Below are 25545 nucleotides of genomic sequence, written 5' to 3'. Positions count from 1 at the left end.
ACCGTTAATAGTTAAAGTGTTGTTGTTTTTCTTTGCGATTTAAATTCATTTATATATATATCAACAAATCCAACTTATATATGTGCTATACGTAAAATACCATACATAGACCATTCTGGAAATACTATATGAAACAATCAAAAAGTTTTTGTTTGAAGTTCAAAAACGACTCAATAACACCGCGTCGTAATATTAGGGTTAAAGAATTTCTTAGGCGACATTTCTATATAGGTGAGTGCAGTAGCTGCGCTACACTGAATAGCACAGAATTTAGCTTGTTGTTATTGTATTAGTTGCTAAGAATTATATCCATTACGACTTGCGTCCGACGACTGAACAAATGTTTGCTGAATGCGTATTAAAGGTCTGCTACTTGCTTTGCCTTTTGTATTTAAATGAAACGTCACTTCACAAAATGAAATACTGTAAAATACGTTTATTTGTTATTAAATTAACGGTCATTTTTAATTTGTTAATTTTACCTAGACGTTTATTTATGTTTGCGTACGTTATACTTGGAAGCGGCAGTATTGGAAACCGTGGGAAATACCAACACTGGTAGAACGCTGAGAAACTAAAGTAGCCCTGTTAAAGGTCTTGACTGGTGGACAAACGTCCATAACACAGGCCACATTACACCGTTGCTCAAGGGTATCGAGAGCTTTGACCAGACTTTCGTGAACCACGAGCATTTGAGCCTTTCGCTGTATGCAGTTGACGGCGTCCAAGCAAAATTTGGATGCTCCCGTCCATATATGCGAGTGATACTGCAATTTCGGCCGGATATAGGCGACGCAAATAGTACGGATACCGGTTGCAGTGAAGTTTTTTTTTCACTGCTTTAAAAAACTTAAGCCCTTAATCGCGTCTTTCGAGACTTCGGACACGAACATTGTTTTGTATTCTCGTGCTCAGAAAATCAAGGATTGCCGATTCTTCGGCATTGACACCACCAAAGGAAAGAGGAAATGCTCGTCACTCAGGTGCGTTAGAAACTTTGAGTTTTGGCTTAGCTTACCCTAGCTTACCCTATTACTCACTCATTGGTCACTCATTAGGCAGCAGGAAAAAAACTGGTATAAGGTGTTATCGTCTGCAAACGGGTAGACAGAGTTTCTTGTCACGCACAGGAGGTTTTTAATGAATATTAGGGAGAAAGAGCGGCGAAGAACAGAGGCGTGTGTTACAACTGCATTTGAATTCAAGTGAGAAATCCCTTTGGTTACAACTTTTATTGAACGGTTGCCTAAGAAGCTCGGTATGAATCGAACGAAAGTACTGTCGATACGAAATGAAATCAATTTGAGCCAAGATCGTCGTGCCATACACTATCGAAAGTTTTGGCGACGTGTAACGCAACGACCTTACTATCGTGGAATGATTTTGTGTCTGTTTCGAATGTACGTGTGTGTTTAGATTGTTCGATGTGTAGTAGTGAATCCATGCTTCACTTGAATTCAATTAAAGTCATTCAATTTAAAATCTCCAAGTTTTTTATTAAATGCTTTTTTAGTCCATTGTAAGATGAATGGAGGTCTTTTGTATTCAATTGTTCATGCAAAATATATTACAATAACGTATCATTTTTGTTAGCATTGAATTGCTAGTTACAAGAAATGCAATCTAATCACCAATAGTGATCGAACTTGCGTTATCGGAAACATATGTTATTTGTTGTTGTAAAGGTAAAATAGTAATGAAAGATGAATAATCAAAGAAATCAATAAAAGTAATCTTTTGTCGAAGAGCAACATGCCATGTGTACATAACAGAAGTACATTTTTTTTGAACTTTTGAAGTTGTTCAAAAGCATTTAAGTCCTTTTCATAATGATTTTCGTAATCAAAAGAAAGCTTAGGGCATTGCGTAAATTATCACATAATTGTCATAATACCCGTACAAGCACACATTATCTACTACGAGCGCTATAATTGATTTGTAAAATCTAATCATTTAATTTTGTTGCCCACGAAATATTTAACAACAACAAAAGCTATTTTCATAAATTCAAGAAAGATGGTAAAAATGGTTTAAAACGAATAGTTTGGTAAAACTGAAACAATTGATTATTAAAAGTGAAGAAAACCTTGCTTTAATTGCTCAGGTTCTATAATTTACTTTCAAAAAAATAAAAGAATTAATTTTTATAAAATTATTTTAAATTACACTTATAATATTTCTTCTCATTTACATACCATACGGACATAAGCATTGATATGAATTGCCTTCGTGTCCTTGCGATAGATCAACGCAAATGCCATTATTCGTGCATGGACTGGGTGTGCATGCATCAATTTCTTCACAATGCGGTCCCGCAAAACCACTGCAACACTGACACTCGTACTCCTCCATGCTGGGATTTGAATAGCATACACCCTTACCGGAACAATCGGCATTTTCACCGCAATTGTCGGTTTTCGTGGTAACCTTGAGACGTACACACTGCGTACCCCAAAGTTCCGAAACCACTGCAGGGTTTAAATAGAAAGCATATCAAAAAAAAAAAAAAAAAAAAGTGGAGGAAAGTATATAAACATATATATATATATACAATGTATAATATAGCATAAGTAAAGGATGTGCAAATATTTGAATCTTTTCAAAGAGAAAATAGAAGAAAATTATGTATACTTTTAGGTAAGTGTAGATAAGTGTATGTGCCTGTGCGATTGTGTGTGCTTATGTTCACAAGATAGCTTAATTAGTAATTAACATAAAAAAGAAAAGAACTAATTATGTAAATACAATTATAAAGGTTGAGTTGTACTAGAGAGATGTCTTTGCAGAAAGGTAATATACGTACATACATACATATTTATATATATATATATATATATATATAGACCAGCATAAGAGAAATATCTTAGTGAATTGCGATATAAAGCACAGACGTACATCTATTTATTCATATCCTTGTAGGCAGCTTTCTAGTTTAGTGTAATTATCATAAAAGAAATGTACACGTTTGGCTCGTTTGCGTAACCCGTACAAGCAATTAAAGAATTTTAAGGCATCAAGCAGAATCCATACTCATCAGCTTTGTTTTACTAATTCTAGGAGGTCTATTAAAAGCCTTGGGATTTTCTCCTTTTAAAATATAATTTTTTTTTTTTTTCTTGTTTTTCTCTTTTCATTTTGCTTTTTGCAAATGCATCTGTAATGTTTTACATACCTGAAATAGTTAGTTTAATGCATAATACTCTAACGAAATCCTATAGGGATTCGCATGTATGTTTTATGCCCACACAACACACCCCGAGACGCATTACGATTTTTAGCTAAATAAATCCAACACATACTTCACACTTTCCATTTAGAATTAAGATGTGTTTGTGTACGTGTTTATGTGCATAGATGTATGGAAATGTGTAAATCCCACCTTACAAATTCTTAACATCCTGTAGCAAATTTATGCAATCAGTACACCCCCAACAGTTTTGTTAACTGTGATTCTGTGCTAGTTATGTGTATGTGCATATGTTTGCTTATATAGCGTATATATAAAAATATCTACATATAATAAACATATATACTTATATATCTAAATATATACATTCACCTCATTCTCATGTTTCTTTTCTCCTTAAGCTTCCAGTTTATCTATTCTTTTCGTTTATTTTTCTTCTTTGTTTTTTTATATATATATATATATAACTTGCAACTTATTTTCCTCTACTCACCAATTAACAAGTTAACTCCTTCGGTTAGGTCCTTATCGTACAGTGTAACCAGCTTTCTACCATCAACTATAAGCGGCGTGATATCCAGCAATATGCCTTCGGTTACATCACAGTGTTCATGTCCGGAACGTGTTACTTGATACACTTGAGTATTGTGCGCACTTTTATTTATATATATTTAGTTGAACAAATGAAATGAAATGAAAGGGAAATAAGTTACGAAGACAGAGAACAGCATAAATAAACGAAGTTAACAGGTAACAGAAAATAACAAATCAGCAGATGAGCAGAACTTCATACTTTTCCTTTCATTTATTCATTTTTTTTTTTCTAAGACTTTATTTAAAAGTAAAGAAAAAATAGTTGTGCCGTGCATGTTAAGTGCTACTTTGACACGAAGCTTGACGTTGTGGCTAGACATTCAAGCCCATACGTACAGACTGTTTCAAATTATAAATAGATGGTGGAGGGAAAGGTTTATCACAAACTATGCAAAGTTTAACCTAATTATTGATTGAAACATTAAAAAGTACACTAATCGAGCATGGTAAGTGAACTAAAAATGTTTTTAATTGGAAAACCATTCAAGTAATATTTTAAAAAGTTTTTCAAAAAAAAAAAAAAATACAATTTCAGAAGCTTTCAACTTTTCTTAAAAGTGTTTGCATTAACTGATCAAAAGATACGTGAAATTTTTATCAGTTAACTCAGCGAAATTATTTAGGCTCTTCATGGCAAGCGGCTTTTGCGCTTATCAGGTAAAAATGATCGGAAATGAAACTTTCACTTATGTCTTAACGCCCAAAAACACAAATTAGACGCTTGATATAATAAACTATATATGTTCGCGATTAGCATACGATTCTGAATCTTTGCGTTGACTGGTTTATTAACTTTGAGTAGAAAGTTGAGATGTGCAAAACTGACATACCAGCACGATGAAAATTGATCCATAGCAGTTTGAGAGAATCCCCCATAATAGTCCGTCACTATAATTCGAGTTCGTAGGCAATATTACTACATCCTTATTCATACATACAATGGACAAGCTTTCATGTTTATGGCCAACGCTACTCATGCATCGCTTATTCGCGTCAAATATGCTTTTTTTCTTAAACAGTCCCCCCGTGTCATCTTTGGGGAAAAAAATATGTGAAAACAGTGCAATTTATAATATTTCTGACAAAAATTTGATATGTTCACATGAGTTTCTCGTATTTTAAATATTAATTCATCGTATTTTTATTTAAAAATGTTTTCATGCAACGAACCGAACTTCTGGACCTCTGCAAAAATTCAATCTAGGAACACCGATTTTTGACACTTTGCGAATAAAGTCAATGAGAGTTCTTGGGTTATGGGAGGTAAAAGCCCAATAGGGTTTTAGAGATTACGCGATCATTGAATATCTACTTCACGTTACAAAATATCGAAAGTCATGATTCTGTAGCGTGCTCCATTGAAGGTAACTGCAATGTCTAACAACCGCACCCAATAATTATTTTTGTATATGCAAAAGCCTTTCAGGACCAAGTGCTTTCTTTAAACCAAAGGAACGAAGGAGCAAAGGAACAATGATTCTTATTCACGAAGTCATTTAGCCAAATATTGGCTTTTTCTCCCATGTGCGAAAGGTAACCGTGGGTATGTTAATGTTAACAATTTCCGTATGCCGCCGAACTATGTATGCGTTGTGTATAGACAAGAGATCGCAACATCCAAATAATGTATGGAAATAAAATTTGATCTAAAATTCCATTAGAGGTGTATATTTTATTTACTCTCGGGACCACAAAATGGTTAAAGTTACAGTAGTTTGACATAAAAATAAATTTTTTACCACATTTTACAATTCTAATTTAAACTACATAGGTATATGTTTTGAATCTAAGTCCACACAAAATGGGGTAAAGGTAGCCGTTGTATGCCAACAAAATTTAATTTTTATTGCTTTATAACGGAACTAGACGAAGGATAAAAATACTTTTGGCAAGTTCAGCTTCTTCCCATAGAAAGGGCTCCAGTAAAAAGTTTGCATTACATTACAATGTGATATAATTATTGATATCTTATGCGAGAATAAATAATAATTGTATTCCGCGAAATAGTGCAGTCGGCCAGACTGACTGTAAGTTTTTAATTGTCTATTAAATAAAAAGTTTTTTTAAAACTCTGCTTTTTTTAATCGACAGTTCTGAAAAAATTAAGTTGAGATACTGCTTTGTCGGAAATGAACACATTTAGGTGCCATAAAAGCTTTACAGGAATTAGCTGCAAGCAAGCTTCGTCAAAGCTATGAGGCTCATAGGTAAGTATTAAAGAAATTGACAATAATGGTAATAATTTTGATATGGTTAAGTAAAATAGCTGGCAAAACCTCGCCTATTTTACCGCAAGGTAAGAAAGAACGCACAAAATAATTACAAAGATCCACTTAAAATATAGCAAAGTCGAAAGATAGAAAAAAATTCAATTTTTTAAATAAATAAAAGTCGAATCCTTTGTAGTGTATATATATTTTATCAAGAACAGTAGAATTCAATGGATTTCAACCCTCAGAGACCTCGCGTGTTTTTATTCAGTGGTTTACATCATTTACGCCTTAAGCGTGTGGTACTAGGCTTCCAGAAAGGAAATTTCGCCGATTAGTTTTGGTATTCGCGTTCTGACCGTTCATCGCCGCCATATGTATCCATAAGGTATGTAAAGTACCAAACTAAAGCTGTTTCTACACAAGCTTTATGATATCAGCTGTTAAATGTATGAAGACAATGCGCTTTAAATGTGAACTTGGCTGTGAAGCAATGCCATCAAATCTACTATAAGGAAAAAACGAAACAATTTTCGGAACAACCTAATATGTGCAGGACACACTTTTGTATTATGCTCATAAAACTAAAAAAAAAGAAAATAAAGTGTTGTTACGAATCACCATGTGGTGGGCATTTAGCTGCTGAAAGAGCGCAAACAGCCGCATGGAACTTTCAGAGAAATAAGTACATTTTAGTTCAAACCTATCACAAAAACATAATATCGCGCCGTAGAACGGATGGACAACAATGAAGTTCGTTTTTTCTAAAAGTCATATAAAGTATTTTTCGACGCAACTCGCAATAAACTCGCGTGGATTTATTCTTTTAAAAATCCTTAGAATTTAGTGTTTTAGTTGCATGGTTGATTTTGATGATGATGGACACTTGACATCGGGATAAAATTAGGTTTTCCTTATCACTTTTGGCACCCTCAACGAACTATCAAAAGTCAGCAAGACGTTCACACATTTTTTTCTAAAGTTTTTCACATCCTTTACATATTGTTTTGTTTTAGCCAATGTACACCAACACTAGATGATAGTAGCAATTGCTGAAATACTTGCTTTTGCGTGTGTCTTCTCCAGTTTCAATTTCAATTTAGAACTATTTTGTCTCTTTTTCTTTATGTAATTTAGTAAAGATGCAAATTTGAATTGATTAGCATAAAACAAGCCTTAACTATTGTGGACGGTATCGATGGGCTTTGCTCATTTCGGTGCAAGATCTTTTTAACACGATTTTTTATGTATTTCAATTCAATTCACATGAGTTTATAAGATTTGCTTTGAAGTAACTACTATTTTAGTTTCATGAATAATTCAATTACGTTGATATTGGAACATAAAAACAAATGCAGAAAATTTATTCTTATCCTGCTAATTACCTACATATATGCATATACATATACCTAAATCCATTTTCATAGTGACCAGTGTGCCTCTCTTGTTTTGCGTATTTTTCATATGCATGAAGATATATAAGAAAAAATAAAAACATTTGTAAGGATTCCAGTTTATTTGCATTAACATGTTTGTTGGAATTTGCTAGCATTTAAAGTTTTGTTTTTAATGATTGCAGGTAGGAGGCATACACTCTTGTGCCCATTTATGCAATTCGTTCAACGCAACATTGGCTTAAGTAGCTTTTACAGTTATTGCTCCATTTGTTGGACAACGATTATCATGTAGAAGAGATTTCCATTTTTTTCATCTTTTTTTTTTTAAACTAACCTAGCATTTTAAACGTAATGCCCAGCTGTTGAGAACGGACAGCAAATATTATGTTTTTACATAATACTATTTACCATAAGTAATTTGCATGACTAGTCATAAGAAGAGAAGGTGGTTCGAATAACAAATAAAAAAAAAAAAAAAAAAAAAAAAAATGAAAAGTGTTTGCATAACACGTGTTAACAGATATTACAGTTGTACGTGTGCGAACGAAAATAGTTTGGCATGGTTTAGACCTTTTGCTGAAAACATAATAATATTTTGTGTTTTTCTTTTACACTTAAGTAAAATTTTACCCAAGTAATAAAGTTAAGAATAATTCATTATTGTTATCGATTTAACACGCGACTCGTACCTGACCGCAAATCTTATTTCATTCATTTGAGCAATGTTAAGAGATTCACTACAAATTTTACGCACAAAAGATATAGATTTATACATAGACATATATATATATAAATAGTCACTTCAACTTTTTCATCTATTGCTAAAAAATGGAGATGAAAACTCATTTTGCCTTGTATATGTATACAGGCAATCATATTTATATACATTCAAATATATACAATACATATATTTGCATGCACACATCAAGTCACTCAATATGTCTCCGGTCTAAAAGATATACAACGTCACCGTTGACAAATTTTTGCGATTTTTGGGTAGTAACAAACTTCAAACAATACCTGTCAAAATTTCATGACATTTCGATCATTAGTTTACAAGTTAGTGTTGATTTAGTAACACTAACTAGCTTTGTCCGGTTGCCGTGCACTCGGCTGACTGCCGATTTGACTCCGCTGTGTAAAAGTGAACAAACCTTTTCATTTCGTCTAAACTGCGCCAAACAACTCTAAGAGACATAAATACGTTGTTGTCAAAAGTGCGCAAACGCAGCATTCACTTCGAACTGAGATCTCTCATTGAGACATGTTCATGAGAAATAGTTTATTAACTAATTTCTGACATCTTCCAAAGCGATTTGTCCACAGTTTTTATGTCTTATGTACAGTTTGATGATCGGTATTATCCAAAAAGCATATGGAGTTATCAACAGTTATGCCATATATGTGTCAGACTGGAGACTTATTGAGTGACGTATCAGATTTGCACAAATATTGGAAGTACAAATTAATTCAGTCTACAAAATGAGTGATTAGATTAATCATAGTAATGTTCATTGCTAGCTGGTATATTCCATTTGTAAGGCATTTTTCGAACTCCATCTTGAAAAAATGTCAATGGCTATCCGCAAAAGAGCCCATATTTAGGTTGAAGAATCGGAGCTCACTCGAGTAATGTCCGCTGATGACAGAAAGGAGGAGAGAGACGGCGTTTGGTGAATACTTGCATTCCTCGTGATAGCATGACATTTGGTTTAACGTGGTTTCCTTGGTGTTGGTTTCATTTGGCACCAAATCGGACCATCAATGATGTTGGTTCGCGTACTTCGTAATATGTTGTAAAAGTCGTCTTTTCAGAAGAGAGTTATACTTGCTATGATATGATATGATATATAGGTTAAATACATATACATATGTGTTTTTGTAACATTTAGTTCAATGATTCCCTAGACTAAATAAGAAAGAGTTATATACAAATAATCTTGGAAAACGACTCAATCAATCCAATACTTCTCGAAAATTTTGATATTTTTTCATAAAACAAGTTACCAAACCATTCAAAAAATCAGCCGCAGTTTCCGCAAAAATGTCATAATTTGATCTAAATATTTGTCACTAACGCAGGTTTTCGGAATTTTATAGAAATCTTTATTTGAATGTTTTACGTTACTTGCTGACAGTGAATTTGCAAATTTAGGTAATGTTGTAGAAGTAATTGATAAGCGTGAAAAGTTTGAAATCGGATTTTGTTTTTTAATTAATGCCTAAATAATAAATGAATTATCGAGTGCATATGGCACACTTGTTTGAAACGAAATTAATCGTTCATAAATAATAAATGAAATTTTTTAATCGAATTATGAAAATTAAGTGTCAAATTAAAAGCAAAAAAAAATTCAAAGAGAAGGTACGCTACAGTCAAATTATGAGTAACGCTAATGCTTGCAGCAAAATGAATATGAAATGTACATTATTTTTACATATACAGACAAGTGTCTACTTTTCCCATTGATAATCGTAACGTAATTGCAACGAAAACTCATGCAAAATATTATACATACTATTTTTTCATCTCGTAGGAATTTTACTTTGTAATAACAATGATGAGAATACGCTTTGGAAAAAAGAAAAAAAAAACTCTTACCTGGTGGTTGTATTGAAATCTTTGGGATTTAACAGAGCATCGTTTATTTCCACAATTAATATATCGCCAGATTGAATTTCGGCTTCACCTTCCCACGAAACCATCATTGCTGTGCAATCTTTATCAATTTTACAATTCTCAGGAGTCTAAAAGGAATAAATAAAAACATTTATTTAAAAATATTTTGTATAATAAACTGGCTTGTGAAAGGAGCACTACTTTATGCCAACATGTCCTAAGAGAAATGTTCAGAAAAGCGCATATGTTTTTTTTTTTTTCATTATAATCGCCCCTAAATTTTCATAACAGTTTCATCTGTAAGCTTCAACAACTTAGAAAAATGCTTTTACTTTGTTCTAATTTTTAATCAGCAAAAGATTCATAGTCTTTTGCACCAAAAATTCCGGACAGTGAGAATATCTCTCATAGCATTAGGTAATTGATTCATAATAGTTGCGAAGGCCATTAAGAACTGCTCGTTTCAGATTATCATAAACTACCTTGCGTACAGTGGCTATGATCTCTTCAAGGCTTAAATTTTTTATTTTATTATTATCAGATTTTTATATAATACATCCACGAACGGGAAGATTATAATGTATATAAATTGGAATATATGTCCGATGAATCTATAAATATACCCATAGTAGCTGAAAGGTAAATTTAACAAGTAGGAACATTACAATCGCGCATGACCGATTATTTAATGCCTTATATTGTTATTCACACTAAAAGTCAAACATTATTTTCATGTAAAGGCATATTTCCATGAAAGTGCGCATATTGTAGTAATCTTTATATGATGGTGGTATCCAAAAGATAGACCCAAATTCGATAAGGTTGCTTTCAATGTCAATTTACTTTTATGAACAACTTTCCACAATAAAATATTTAAAATTTGCATCTTTTTGCCATGTGAAGGTTCAAAACATTGCCTCATCCGAACCAAATTTTTCCAAACCAAGCCATCTTCGATAGCGTTCGTCCTTGCATCAAAGCTTATCAGTCACTTTCATCAAAATATCTCAAAAATTGCGATCTACAGTTCGAACACAAAATTTACATGGACAGACATCAGACGGATAGACAGACTTAAATCAATTCGAAATCATTTTCTGAATCGACTGTTATCATAAGCGCTTGTGCATTGCACACGTCCGCACAAAATAATTCGTAATGTACTCTATACCACAAGTGATGTACGATGTAAAAATTTGAAAATTACAATTGCAATCCTTCTCAATAATTTCATACAATACGGTATTCAAGATTCATCTTTAAAGAATTGCAGTTTTTCTTAGTTTTTATTATGCAGAATTTCTAATTTATGTATTTATATAGGTTTTTTTTTTTTTTTTTTGTTAGAAAGTTGAAAGGTTATGTAAAGCTTATGTAGTATAACTACGCCTTTTGTGTATCAACATGAATTCTTGTTTGTTTCTCTAAATTAAATATTACTCTTAAGTTATTAGAATTTTCTTAATACTTTGCTTTTGGTTTGTTGAGCAAAATGCTTCTCTTTTATTGGTTATTTGCCAACATTTTATGAAAACATCTCAGTATTTTTTCATACTTGTATAAATTTCATTTATTTAAACTTATTTGCTTACGAAAGAAGTATAAATAATTGTATAATATCTACACTGTACTCTTGTATTTTTTTGTTTTTAGTTTTTTTTGCATCATTTCTTGGCATTTTATTGATATGAATATTTATACAGCAATATTATATATGCAATGGTATGTAATTATATTTGAAAATTCATTTAAATAATTTCCAACCTTTACAACGCAATATCTATAAAATACATTCACTTATCGTTCCTTTGATTCTGTTTCAAGTATTTTCTTTTTATTTCTTATTTTCTTAAATATAATTTGCACGTATATGCACAGTGGCTGTAGCAACCAACCCTTTGATGTATTAAATTTATAAATAATTCAAAAGGTGTCAAAAATTTGAAGAAAATATTGAAATAAAATTTGCATTAGGGTGAATTTTAAATTTCTATGAACTAAGTGTTTAACACAATATTGTGTCATTGCACTGAATTTACTGAATACTTTTACTACTGTGAGGGTAGGAATTCTTTAACACTGGAACTACCCTATACGTCGTTTCAATAGCGATTCTTATAAAGTAGGTAAAGTTTTAATAATGTTTGTGACTTTTATTTATATGAAAAAAGCCTTTAGAGATTAATAGGGAAATTTTTCTTTGCAAACTAATTTGCAAGTGTCGGATAACATATACGTATACCTAACAAAAGTAATAAACTTTACTCAATTTTTTGTGGGGTGGCTAGAGAGTGCCAAAAATAAAGATGGGAAACTGAAATTTGGCACGTGCTCTTCATAATCGCTTAAGAAAGTGAGATTAAAAAGTGAATGAATGATTTGATTACAGGCGCTCCTCGAAAAACCGACAATTTTTCTTCTAGTTGCCTATAATTCACGATTCTGTAGAAATATTTCAAAAAGCTATTATTCAGACATGCACTGAAAGATTTTTCCTACTGTCACGGTTGTTTTTTTTTTGATGTCATGTGACACGATGATACTTTGTTCCTACTATCAGTTTAAAATGTCCCAAATGGTAAATGGCCCACAATAAGCTTAAATAAGGAAATCGATGTAAACATGTAAACAAACATATATAGTAAAATATGAAGCGTCCCAACCACATAAAAGAGTTATACCCTAATTTTGGCCAAATATAGACGGAGTAAATGGTATGAATATTGACTGAAATCAATAATTTCTTCTTAAGTTCCTACTATTAATATATCGATTAATAACTTGGAGCCTACGGAAAAAAAAACATATTCCTTTTCAAAGCTCAACTTTCTTCATTAGCAAAACCCCGTTCAAGAGTGATTGGATTAGTCGAACTGAAATTACACTTCAGTTTCCGCTGTGACGACATCATTTGATCAAGTTTCTTCTCCTTGAGACATTCTTTTAAGATGTGCAAACAGATTATAGCCGACGGGAATGAAAACTGGAGAATATCATGGACGGTGCAGCCATTTGAATTTCTTTTGGGCGTTGCCAGTGCTCATAATCATCGTAGATTTCATAATAATGAGTATTAGGAAATTGTTGATTTCCAAGGAGAAAGGTTGTCACAAAACTTTTCAAATCAAGGTTGATTTTGAAAGGAAAGAATTTGAAAAAAAAAAACTTTTAAACGTTCGAGCTTTTATTATTACGCTTAATCTATGGAAGTTATGCATTTATATGTATGTGTTTTCAGGTTCTCCGTATTGCTAGTGTGGATAAATATTTATTCTAGTCCGTCCGTGATGTTTGCAAAACCGATAGTATGTCGAACAAGTAAGCCGCCATCCCCTTCTAAAGCGTTCTTTAATAAGAGCGATACGATTAAAAGCGAAGAAAACAAAAAAGGAATAGAGGAAAAGCAAAACTCTTAACTTGATTTGAGATATAATCGATTCAAAACAGTTCTAATGGCCAAATGACAAAGAGTCCGACGATCCTAACTGCCGAGCATTTATTGTTCAAGGACTGAGGTTTGATGCTTCACTAACGCACTAATTGTGCATTCTTTGCGTTTTCCATGCATGAATTTGTGAATTAGCTTCACACCAACACCGAGTATTTTGCTTACCCACTGAACCATTGATATGAAAATGTGTATCATTAATGATGGCGAGTTTTTTAAAAGTATTGCAATAGGTGGACGACGATTAATGGATGATAATTTTCAACATTTATTTTCGTTTATTTACCAAATATCTCCCCATTACAAAATCACAAATCGTGTAACTAACGCAGGCAGCACGATTTTATTGTTTAAAATGTGGCCGCAGTGTCAAGAAGAAATACTACTCCTATTAAAAATCATACGTCATTTATTTCCACAAAATATGGTTCACAAAAGTACTAGCGATCTTTACTTTTATTGCTCAAAAGATTTAAAGACATAAGAAGACTTTCTGGGTTCAATTTTTTTGATTGAATCCGCGAATGCAGTCTGAAGTACTTTCAAAGTTAGCGGCTTAACTAATTCTATAGCAAGGTAAGCAAACATCTATGCACCTTAAGCTACAAAGGAGAAGTGATGATTCTCGATGGACACTACTCTGAATAAAAAAATCTTGCACAACTGTTTACAATTCCATTCAAATTGCCTATCAATGCATAACTCAAACGGCTTATTACCTTAATACACACCCGATACGCTTAACGCTAACTGCACTGCTGCTATACCGGGTGAGTAAATTTAATTCACCTTAAAATGAAGTTTATTATTTAAGTTAAATGATATTTCGGGATAACTAGGAGATTAGACAACAAATCAAATGAAACCTTAAAAAAATTGCGGAAAATCTCTTGTCCCATGTAAAGTTTCCATGCATTTGTTAATCCTCTGCCTTACTTTTTAAATTGAAAAAAAAAAAAAATTATTTCAAAACGTGAGAGAATTGTTAACTGTGCTATTTCTTCGACATTGTTGATTATTGATAAATCTTTTCAATGGTTCCCGAAATTAGAAACTCATCAGAAAACTGTTGAAATTTAACCACACTGAGAACAAGAACAGTACAGTACAGTACGGTTTGCTTACATTAGTTCATTGAAATTATAAGACATTTATTTATTCAACAACATCTCAATGACTTGCAAACTAAATTGGTGTTATATACGGATGAAATGGTGGATATTTGTAAAGAAAATCGTTACAAGTTATGTTGAAAGTTAAAAAGGAACTCTTCATCAAAGCGTTTACTTAAGTTATTCTTTAAAAACACTAAAAATTTAATGGAAATGCAAACGAAATGTAATGGAAAAACTAAAAACTCAAATTACTGACTGTTTGTAAAGAGAAAAATGAAATAACCGGAAACTTTTAGATGTTTCTTGAGTTATTTTGCTGCTTTTGTTATTCTTTACTACATTTCTCCTTTTTTGTTTTTTTCTTGTATGACTAAGTTTTTCTTTCACCAAAACTTGCCCTCATTCTTGCTCTTTTTCTTTTGATTTTATTAAAGTTATTTTTACATGTTTTCATTTTTTTGTTTAAATTTACTTCTCGTATAACCTACAATGTGCTACGAGGTCATACATATTAATTTGACATATTTTTCCTAGAAGAAATAACACATTGCTGAATATTGTTCTAAAATCTTACGGCCGGACTTGAAAACTTTGAAATGATTATTAGAAATGGCTTTTGGGCGAAAATTAATTTTGTGTTTATTACGATCATCGAAATTTATTTCTTTCACAGCAGCGGTTTTAAGAAGCAAATATGCTTTTAAGAAAGAGTAGTTAGCTGAAAGCTATACTTGTTTGTTGTGAATGCCGAAATCTTTGCATTGTTCGAAGACTCGTTTTGTGAGCATACGGACATCTAGAAAATACTTGGAGAACATAATAAAGAAGTTTATTAAAGGAAACAGAATAACCATCCAGTGTGCATTTTAGAAGGAGATTGATTGCCAATGCTCATCCTACTTCTCCTATTATTATTATTATTATTAATCTCGCCAAAAAAATAAATTCTAAGACTAAACTCTTAAAAGCTCTAGCATCTAAGGCTATCGGCTTTTATTAAAAACTCTACCGCACTTGAGATTCGAACCCACGACCATTGACTTGCTAGTCGAGATTCCTCGCCTTCGCCTACTCAGACAGATACTTTTCTTACTTGTACAATTTAGTTCCAAATCAACTGTGGACTTTCTCGCTGTTGAATAGATGAAAGCGAGGCAAAATGGAACGTATAAAACTCTATTCAAAATTATACTCTAAATAATATCGGTAACAAACTTGCAAGGATACAAGCTTGGTTCAGTTCTCAGAATTAAGTACATTTTTAACTTAACTTTAACTTAATCGCATTTTAAACAATTTGTTCGGTACATTAATCTAGGGTCTCTCTTTGTTCATTCGCTTGATTCTTGTATAATCTTTATTTTATTTATTTTCTCGTTTAACTGCTTACTCATCTAGGTGTTAGGATATGTTAACTCGTTTAGGTGACGCATTGATTTCAGTTCTTTCTTTTCGTATTTCTTTATTCAATTACTCTCTCTTATTAGTCAAAGGCTTTTAATCTTACTTCTGAAAAAATCTTCAAGGCCAGACGCTGCTCTAGACTGTTAAGAAAAAGATTAAAAAACAATGATCAGTACTTCTGTTTACTTCGGCGGTAGCGAAAAGACGCAAGAAAAATTTATACCCCCTTTTACTTGTCAGCTATAAAACGAAAATTTGATGTTGACAAACTTATGTTTGGCACACAAGTTGACTTTTCTATCACATCTATTCCGTGATAGCAAGTCTATGATTAGCTGACTATGTAAATAGCCTAGGGTCGCTTTTCGTCATCGAGCAAACTCGATATTGAATTTGCATTTTGAATTGTTCGTGCTCGATAGCGTATGAATGTTTGCCGGATATCGAACGCAAAATGCCATAGTTTAGCTCGAAAGCAAAAGGAAAATAACGTGAAATCTCGTTATGGAACAATATATTTGACAAAATTAATGGGCATAGAAGGATTATTTAATCTCAAAATCTCCAAAATGTTGGAAAAAATAATAAAATCGAATTGTTTTTGATGCTTTTGCTAACAAATTTGAAAAGGTATAAATGAATACATAATTAACGACAAAATTTGAGTGAATGACAAAAAGTGGAAATATGAGATCACTATTATGGAGACTAAGTAAGTATTTTGATAGCGTGATCTTCGGTACCTTCAGAAGATTTCTACATTATAGAAACGCAGTCGTTGAAAACTTTAGAAGAAAAACATAAAATGGATTAACAAATGGGCCAAGACAGACACATCATGTACATAGAAATTGGAAAAATGAAGTTAGCTGTGAAAGAGGAAGAAGTTTGCAATTTAAATAAAAAATGATGAAACTTTGCTTATATGACTTGTAAATTTTTCGTGCATTTCTTTTTCAAAGTTTATAATTAGTGTATTTATTTAATTACTTTTCTTCCGCTTTTTTTGCGTTTTGTTCTTATAGACATACCGATGACATTACAAATATTCCATTGCATATATTGCGAACGAAGCAGCCAAACTCGTTACGAAAGCAATTATATCGTACGAGAACTGGTTAACGAGAACCGTAGACCAGCACTCATCTATATTTAAATCTAAATGTGGGGGGCAAACATTAGGAAATATTTTAGGTCCTCAAAGTGTTCAAGAAACGTTATAAAATCGTGCAGATTATATCATGTCAGAGTAAATATATTTTGCAAAGTTCGTTAACTGAATTATCCGGCATCGTATGTTTGTAAAGAAACACACATATATATGCCTTTAGTTTTGTTGCGCGATATATTCTTGTATTCTCTTTTTTCTCACAATATAAACTGTGAATATGGTTTACAAACTATGGTGCATACGATTACATTTCTATAGAAACTTTTTGGCAAAATAAATTTATTACGCTTACTATCAACAAACGGCGTTATATTAACTACATTATGACTTTGGAGATATAAAAAATCGGATAAGAAAGTGTGCCCATAGATTTTTGATCAGCAAAATTTGGATAATTTTTTTTACAATTCTCAAGGTCAGGAGTTGAACTTTTCTCTGTAAAGTAAAAATTTAGATAAAAAATTGATATTTGATCACTGTATGAAAAAAGAAACAGGCATGAATTACTAACCAACTGTTAAGAGAAATAAAAAAAATGTGAAATGGCTTTGGCTTTTTACTTATTGGAAATTTAATTTAAAGCAAAGGTTCCAAATCGTTTCCAGTTACCATCCTTATGTGAATTGAAGAATGTTGAAAATTCGTTTAGAATCGTAGATACTTTTCTTTCCTTTTCACATATATTATCTGCAATTTTCATGGTAGAAAAATAAAAGGAATGAAAAATGCCAAACAGGATATGTTTGCTAGCTTTTAATTTCTATAAAGTTGTGGTGGATTCCCTTTAAACTCATCCAAATACCAAATCCAGCATACAGGAAATGCTATGCGTTTCCTTCAGCTAAGGGCTTCTCTTTTTTCTCCTTTTTTTTTTGCTTAACTGAACCATAACATAGTAGTGTTATCTCTTGAGTGTCGTGTATGTGTGTGTGTGTACGTTTTGTGTATTTTTCTCTTACTGCCCTTATTTTTTTTTTTTTAGTGACTAACGAACTCTTAACTTGAGACGTTATTGTAAATGATTTTATTTGGTGTTTGAATTTTGGACAAATATTTAAATTAGAATTTTTTTTTTATATTTTTTTTTATTCTGCTTCTTCTGTGCAAACTGTTTTGCAAAACAAACGAGTTAAAAATATATCCATTTTGAAATGAATTCAGAATAAAGCATAACTGACAAGAAGCGTTATGTCATGTCTGCATTTGTGTATATAGTTTTGTATGTTAAGGGTTTCTCTTGAAGCTTTTGATTGTTGGAGCGTTTTGAATGATGTTTAATTAACATCATTTTTCACTCAAGTGCATTTTTTTAAGGCACACACATGAAAACATATTTCAGAATGCATATAAAATGTTTTTATGGATGAGTTTTATGAGATGAGCTTTCGTTTATTTTTATACACACTTTGTATACAAAATAATTCACTTTATTTTGTATAAAATTTCATGCATATCTATTAGGCTAAATAATATTGAGCGTTCAGCAGATCTAAAAATGGCAGCAATCAAAAAAATTCGATATTAGTTAACTCTACATCTATTGTTAATAAGTTCAGTACTTTCTAGAATATCTATTATGTTTGCTAAATGGGTGAAAAAAATTTCAAAATTTTTGAGTACAAATATACATTCTTGCTATATAATGAAATTGTTGCGATCTCTAATACAATTAGCCCGCGAATAAAATTTTAAAAAAAATTTTTTTTTTTTTTAAAAAACCCGATTAAACGTTTGTCGAGGCATAAATGTTCATTAAAACCATTTGTTTAAATGATTTAATTAAAATTTTGCTCATTTAATTTATTTACCCAAAAGTTCTTTGGACCAAATTATTTTCAATTAAATTCATTATTGTTTTTATGCAATTTTCACGAATTTTGTACGGGACGTTTGCTTATCTTCAAAAAATATACCTAATTTGTTTCGCTTGCTCTTTCCCTTTCTCAATACGTTCACCAAAAAGTTCCGTAATGCTTTTGGTATTTTTAAGCATTTGTTTGCATACAATTTTGCTTTGCATACATTAAATAACTAAAAAATCAATTTAAAACCGTTTATGTTCCTTTTGCTTCTCATTTGCACTTCTCCTTTTGCCCTTTTCACATAACTGTCAACACTAAGCAAACAAAGGAAGTAAGAAAATGAAATCCGGCTGTGGATGCGGATCACCCGTAGATAATACTTATATAGTTATATCGCTGCATCTGCTGCCGTTTATGCCTAACGAGTCGTGAATGCAATTTTTCAGCCTTTGAGTGCAGAGTTGCTTTCTCTTGTCGTTTGGTCGATTGGCCATACTTTTCGATACCATTCTGTTTTTATGCACTTGCAATGTTTTCGACAAATACTTAAGATGACCTTTTAATTTTCACAATTGAAAGAATATATTCAACACACATTCACATAAATTAAGAAAAGAACGAAAAGATATTCCAAAACCGATTTAAAGCTTCATATGCACCAGGAATGCACATATTGTTTTCGTGCTACAAACGTCTTGACTGAATATCACAATTTCCCTTACCTTTAGTAACGAAAGAGAGACAAACAAATTGTGGTGTAATATTATTTTTTTCACTTTTCATTCGGTGCCTTTTGATGCTTTTTAGTGAATGCTTTTCAAAATTAAAGAAAACTTTCTTAGCCATAAAGATATGAGAGTAATATGACATGTAAACGTACGCATGGTAGGGTAGTTCAGCAATGTTGATATACAAATAGACAGCGATACGATATACAAATAGACAGCGATACGTGTCGTGCCGCAGCATATGATAAGTAAAGTTTAAAAATGATGGGGTCGTTTTCTAGGCTCACGGTGTAGCATTCACTATTTGGTAGACTTAACTTTAATTATTCGTCCACTATTTAAACGTCATGTCATTCATATTTTTCTTCAGATTGCGGTCAAAATACACATTTGTGTTTTGTAACGTTTGCCAAATCACAATGAAAAAGTATGTAGTTGCATAAAACATACAGAAATTGTTCAAAATTTATTACACAAATAGTGACGGCATTCGCGCGTAAATAAGTAAATTTGTGACCGACAAAATCGACTTACAAAGCTTATTATACGCAATGTAAATGAAAAGTTCAAATCAAATGGTAATACATGTGATATTAAGAATCCAACCCGTCAAGAACGTAACCATTTTGTTAAAAATATCGTTGCTATGAATGAAAATGTGAATGAACTACGATATTGGCGTCACCACAGCAGAATGCTACTACATAAACACGATTGCGGATTTGTAGTTGCATAAATAAGACGATTTCGGTTTGGACGACGTGTGGTTTCAACAACACGCCACGCATTTCTTGCCATAATCAGTTTATTTGAAGACAAATTCAATGATCACGTAATTTGAAGACACGCTTATGTGAGCTAGCGACACAACCCCACTGAACTTTTATATTTGGCGTTAAGTTAAGTCATTGATTTAGTTAAATAAAGCGCAAACCGTATATTCCAAGATTCGTGTTATTGCTGAAATAAAAGCATATTTGTATGGAAAATTATTGGTGTTCTCGATGTGAATTTTTACAAAAACTCAGAGTTGGTCATTTACTTCAAATCATTTTTAAGTTAAAAAGGTATGAACCAATATTTAGCATAAAAAAAAAAAAACATCAGATATATATATTGAATAATTGAAAACAAAAGTTTTTAATTGCTGAGGCAAGCATTCTCGACTAACAATTCGGTGCGGTAGAGTTTTTAATAAAGCCGATGGCTTTAGATGCCAGTGCTTTAAGACTCAAGTGTTAGAATTTATTTCCTTGCTTTTCTATTAATAATAATAACATTTGTTCATCCTATAAAAGACATAACCCCTTATAGAAGGCATAGAAGACCTTGAAAACGTCGTAGATATATGCACATCACTCTTCCTTCTTTCTAAGAGTATAAGTAGTACCGTAGGCTGCTAAACACCTTCTTTAAAAGTATTGTCGTTAAGCTCAAAACGTTCGCATTGCGGTTTCGCGGAACTTTGAATAGTTGTAGTTCTGTGCCAAAAGAAAGCTATTCGCGGAATACTACACTTTTCCTGCTTAAGGGGAAGAATAGCGCTCCTAAATCCTTACGGATGCTGAACAGTGTATACGTTACCACACGCAAAGATGCAAAGATGGAGAACTAGTAACATTGACGATAAGGCTGAATACCGATGACGCCCTAATTTGGGCGAAGAAGCTTCAAACAACGATTGACGCTTGGGATGAAAAATGCAAGCAATATTCAAAAGTCATGATATCGTGAGTTTTCAATAGGAAAACGTTCAGCTGCACCCAGCAAGGTTGGCTAAGAAAAGCTTCGTAGCCCGGAATATTCTATTCTAACTGCTTTACAACGATGACAACTTGTGGGATTTTTTTTTGGATAACCACGAAAGACCAGTTGTCTCTTTCGCAACTTATTCATATTCTACATAAAAGATATAGCCTCATTCTTAACATTTGTTAATAAGATCGCTCCAATTTGATTAAAAAATCGGAGCACCGTTATTCACACTGTTAGCATATGTACTCGATCTGCCTTTCAGTATGTTTGTTGAAACCATGGTTAAAACGTTAAAAGGAGGTTTAGAAGGTAGAATCCGAGCCGCATATAACTATCTTTTTTTTTTCTTTTATAAAAATTTGTCAGCCGTTAATAACAATAGCTTCAATCTTCTCTTACTCAAACTTAAAATGTGATAAAAATTGCTTTGACTTGTGAACGATTCACATAAAATCTTTAATTTGCATTAATAAATTTGCATTTTTAAAAAGACAGAGGGACGAGAGCGTATGTAATAATGTACAAGTTACTTTCGCTATTTATGAGGCGTGAAACATACACTTTTCAACTTTCAATTACGTGTTCGCTGAACGCCTGATGATCTGATTTCGTATTTTGCTTTTCACAAGTTGGTCAATAGGCGCAGGCTTTTGTCTCGACAGTGTCAGATGAGAAGCTATAAGGCTGTTCTCTTATCTAGATCCTTTATACCGATCACAGAAGGATGAGGATGATTTGAGCATATCGGTCTGTCGATCCATCTAATGTTTTTTTTTTTTGGTTACTTCAGTTTCCATTTTTATTTTGAAAACATTCAGGTCTTCTCCATTTTTTTTTTTGGTCCTTTTTAAGATATAAAATAATCGATCACGCCCGAATATAATTTTCTTGTTTATGAATACCATTTAGTTTCGTATAAATATGTATAAATATACATATGTGTATTGGTGGAATAGTTGTCGTAAAAAATTCTGGGGTTATATTTGAATCTTGAAAGAGGCATTCTATCAGTTCTCTTCCTCTACTCACCATACAGTAATTCATGCAGTGAGCGGGAAGTGCTCGATCCATTTTCAACAGCCAAAGCACTTACATGTACAGAACTCCACCAAAAACTCCTCAAAAATTGCGGCCTGTAGGCTGAACAAAAGAAGAACAGACAGACAGAGGGACAGACAAGCTTAAATCAATTCAAACTTTGATTCCAAACTGATCGATACCATAATAGGTGGGTATAACTCAAGTTGTTTTGGGTGGCACATACATACGTTCAAATTTAACATACCCTTGTGCCGCAAGTGATGCAAGGTATAAACAGGGTAACGACGAAAATTAATTATATTGCTGTAGTAAAAAAAATTGTAATACAAAGTTTTCTTCGATTATCGTGTTTCGATTCTTTCTATCCAAGAACAATAAGAAATATAAAGCGGCTAGTGGCAAACCCGCACAATTTAAATGAAAAAGTCTTCTTAGTCTATTATATCTGCAAACTAAGCACAAAAATTTTTGTTTTTAAAGCCACTAGTTTTGACTTGAGCAGTAGAATAAGAGAACCACTTGCATTTATTTCTCATACCAGTCGGAGGCTTCGTATCGGATACACCAAATGTCTACGTAGGCGTCGTAACCTACTTGCCTGTCCGGAATATAAACGAAAGATTTTGGTAACTGTGCAACAAACGAGTTCGTCATTAAAAAGCGAATTGAGCCTGGTCTATCTTTTTCAAAGCCTTCTTTTAGTGTTTGCGCAGGCAACTTGCCTTCTTCTTGGGTTCCTAATTACGTTTATTTATTTCTCTCTCTCTCTCTCTCTCTCTCTCTCTCTCTTCCTTGATAAACCAACAAAAATAAAAAGGAAATATGATTCAGTATCTTACGTTAATTAACAGCGTTTGTTCACTTCATATTGTCCCTAAACCGTTTTTCTTTTTGTCAGACACAAAGTAACAAAACTAATACGCCATTTGGTTGTAAGCGCCAACTAAAAACCTTCCAAGCATCAAATGGTAAAAAATAAGCATATAAGTTAGCAAACGTATGTGCAGATAACCATCGCACAACACTGTAATCTGCAACACCCCTACACCCTAACAAGAAAGAAAACTGTTCCGTAGCAAGGGTAGCTCTACGATAACACGGCCCCTTTGTAACGCGATAATGGCATTCGTGTTTAGCATGTAGATGCCGTTGGAATAGAATATGTGGTCGAATCGCTGCAAAGTTGGTTGTCACCATATAGTGAAATTTACAACGACGTCGTAAGGGAAGAAACTTACAAATTTTTTTGGAAAGGGCAGGATGTGCACAAAAAGCCGAGAAACTGAAGATAATATTGTTCAAAAAAACGAACGTTCTCCTTTAGTTGCACATAGCGCTGACTAAGAAGATTATTAAAGGTTGTGTACAAATGACGTAACTTATATGGAATTTAAAAATAGAGCTTCTTATACGGAATTTAAGGAAAAAAGAACTTTCAATAACTTTTGGAATTTCACTCGTGCTTTTTGTACTGGCTCATAGTGCGGGCTCGTGTAAAACGATTTCGCACGATATAGGATTTTACACGAATGCGTCTTCTCTTTTGTAAGAGGGTTTCCTGTCTTTAATATATGTATATTTCCTGGCACTTTCACTCACATAAGTTCATATGTGTGGTTAAAGGAGAAAATAATAATAATATGCACTAAACTACTGTTAAAAGTAATTCTGACTTTTTCAAATGTTAGTCCTTGCGTGCATGTGTGCATGTAAGTGTGCATTTGTCTACACATATATATTTTTCAAGTATTAAAAGCACTATATTTTTTTTTTGTTTTTTTTTTTTGTATTTTGTGCTAAACTGCATTTACATAAAACTTCACATATATAAACATAAAATACTTTGAAATTCAAGGGTAACTGATGGTTACACAGCATTTTGCTTTTAGTTGTTGAGTTTCAATTTTATTTTTTCATTTTTTTATTGCGGCTTAAAGGATTTGGTTCGTTGAATGAAGAGTTTCGGAATATTGGCTGGCGAATTTTAACGCTCTTTTAAATTTTTCAATATTTAGAATGAATGGAGACTTAAACACATGAAATTGCTAGAAAAGACGTACACTTTTCGAGAAAAATTTTCATCGTCATATAGAATTCAAGATACCGTACAGAAAAAAGGTATTGGGCCTAAATCATTGCAAGGTGCCGTCTAAGTATATTCGAAACTAATATGTGGATATCTTACCATTTATCAGGATTGAATTATGATTTTGCTTATAACTTTTATATATCAGTATGCATGAAGTTCATTTGGCCTAAAAAAGACTAAATATTTTTTGGTTATAAATTACTCACAAAACATTTTCCTTAAATATGTTTCTTATAATTTATTGTACGATTTCTTCAGATATTGAACAGAGAAGTGGTCATAAATTATCTAAAAAAAAATTCAAATTTTTCGTAATTTCATTATAAAAAAAGATGGAGAGATTTGCAAATTATGCGGACATATCTATTGAGTATAATATAAGACGTGAGATTTCCATTAAGTGTTTTGAAGTGTGGTTCAGCTAAAGTGAAATAAAGCCAATCATTAAATGCCATAGAAGATTATTTTCATCAAAAAATACCCAAAAGCTTTTATTTCAAAATAGAATCGTTTGCCTTGCATTTCAACAGCGATTCGCTAATAAAAATTCGATAAAATAAATGTTTCATCAACAATTCAGATCTCTTCAAATTTCTTATATATAAACCTTTACGCAAATGTTTTAAGACTAAATTGTCATGGATATTTAATTCGTTACTGTGGTCATGGCTGCTTAGTCTCCTGTGTTCGCCTGTAGTTAGTTTTTCTTTTACTTTTCCAATAAGCGATCGACTAGGACGAGTTGTATCTTTGACTTTGGAATTTCCGAAACGGTACCGAGAAAGCCATTTACACGCAGAATTTTAACTGTATATATTATAAATTTTATTCCGGACGTGGCCAGCATTCTTGATTTTTTTTTTCGTAGTAACGCTACAAAATTGCAGCAAATTCTACGTACTAATCTAGCTCTTAATAGGATTGATGAAAAACAAAATTGTCTCTATAAAGTTGTACAGCGAAAAGCCATCTTTAAATTCCGTC

At 32.4% G+C, this 25545-nt stretch overlaps 1 protein-coding gene across 1 annotated transcript in view; it reads right to left on the bottom strand.

Moving 5' to 3' along the window:
- Positions 1-25545, bottom strand: part of LOC119635239 — a 58218-nt gene that overhangs the window by 16825 nt on the left and 15848 nt on the right. Inside the window, exons 3-5 of the mRNA XM_038029920.1 lie at positions 9991-10136; positions 3681-3841; positions 2196-2468 (exon numbers count right to left, since the gene is read on the bottom strand). Of these exons, the coding sequence (XP_037885848.1) occupies positions 2196-2468; positions 3681-3841; positions 9991-10136 (580 nt within the window). The remainder of the gene's footprint in view (positions 1-2195; positions 2469-3680; positions 3842-9990; positions 10137-25545) is intronic.

This window comes from Glossina fuscipes, unplaced genomic scaffold (genome assembly GCF_014805625.2).
Source record: "Glossina fuscipes isolate IAEA_lab_2018 unplaced genomic scaffold, Yale_Gfus_2 26, whole genome shotgun sequence".
Lineage (NCBI taxonomy): Eukaryota > Metazoa > Arthropoda > Insecta > Diptera > Glossinidae > Glossina > Glossina fuscipes.
This window is presented reverse-complemented; position numbering and strand designations above follow the sequence as displayed.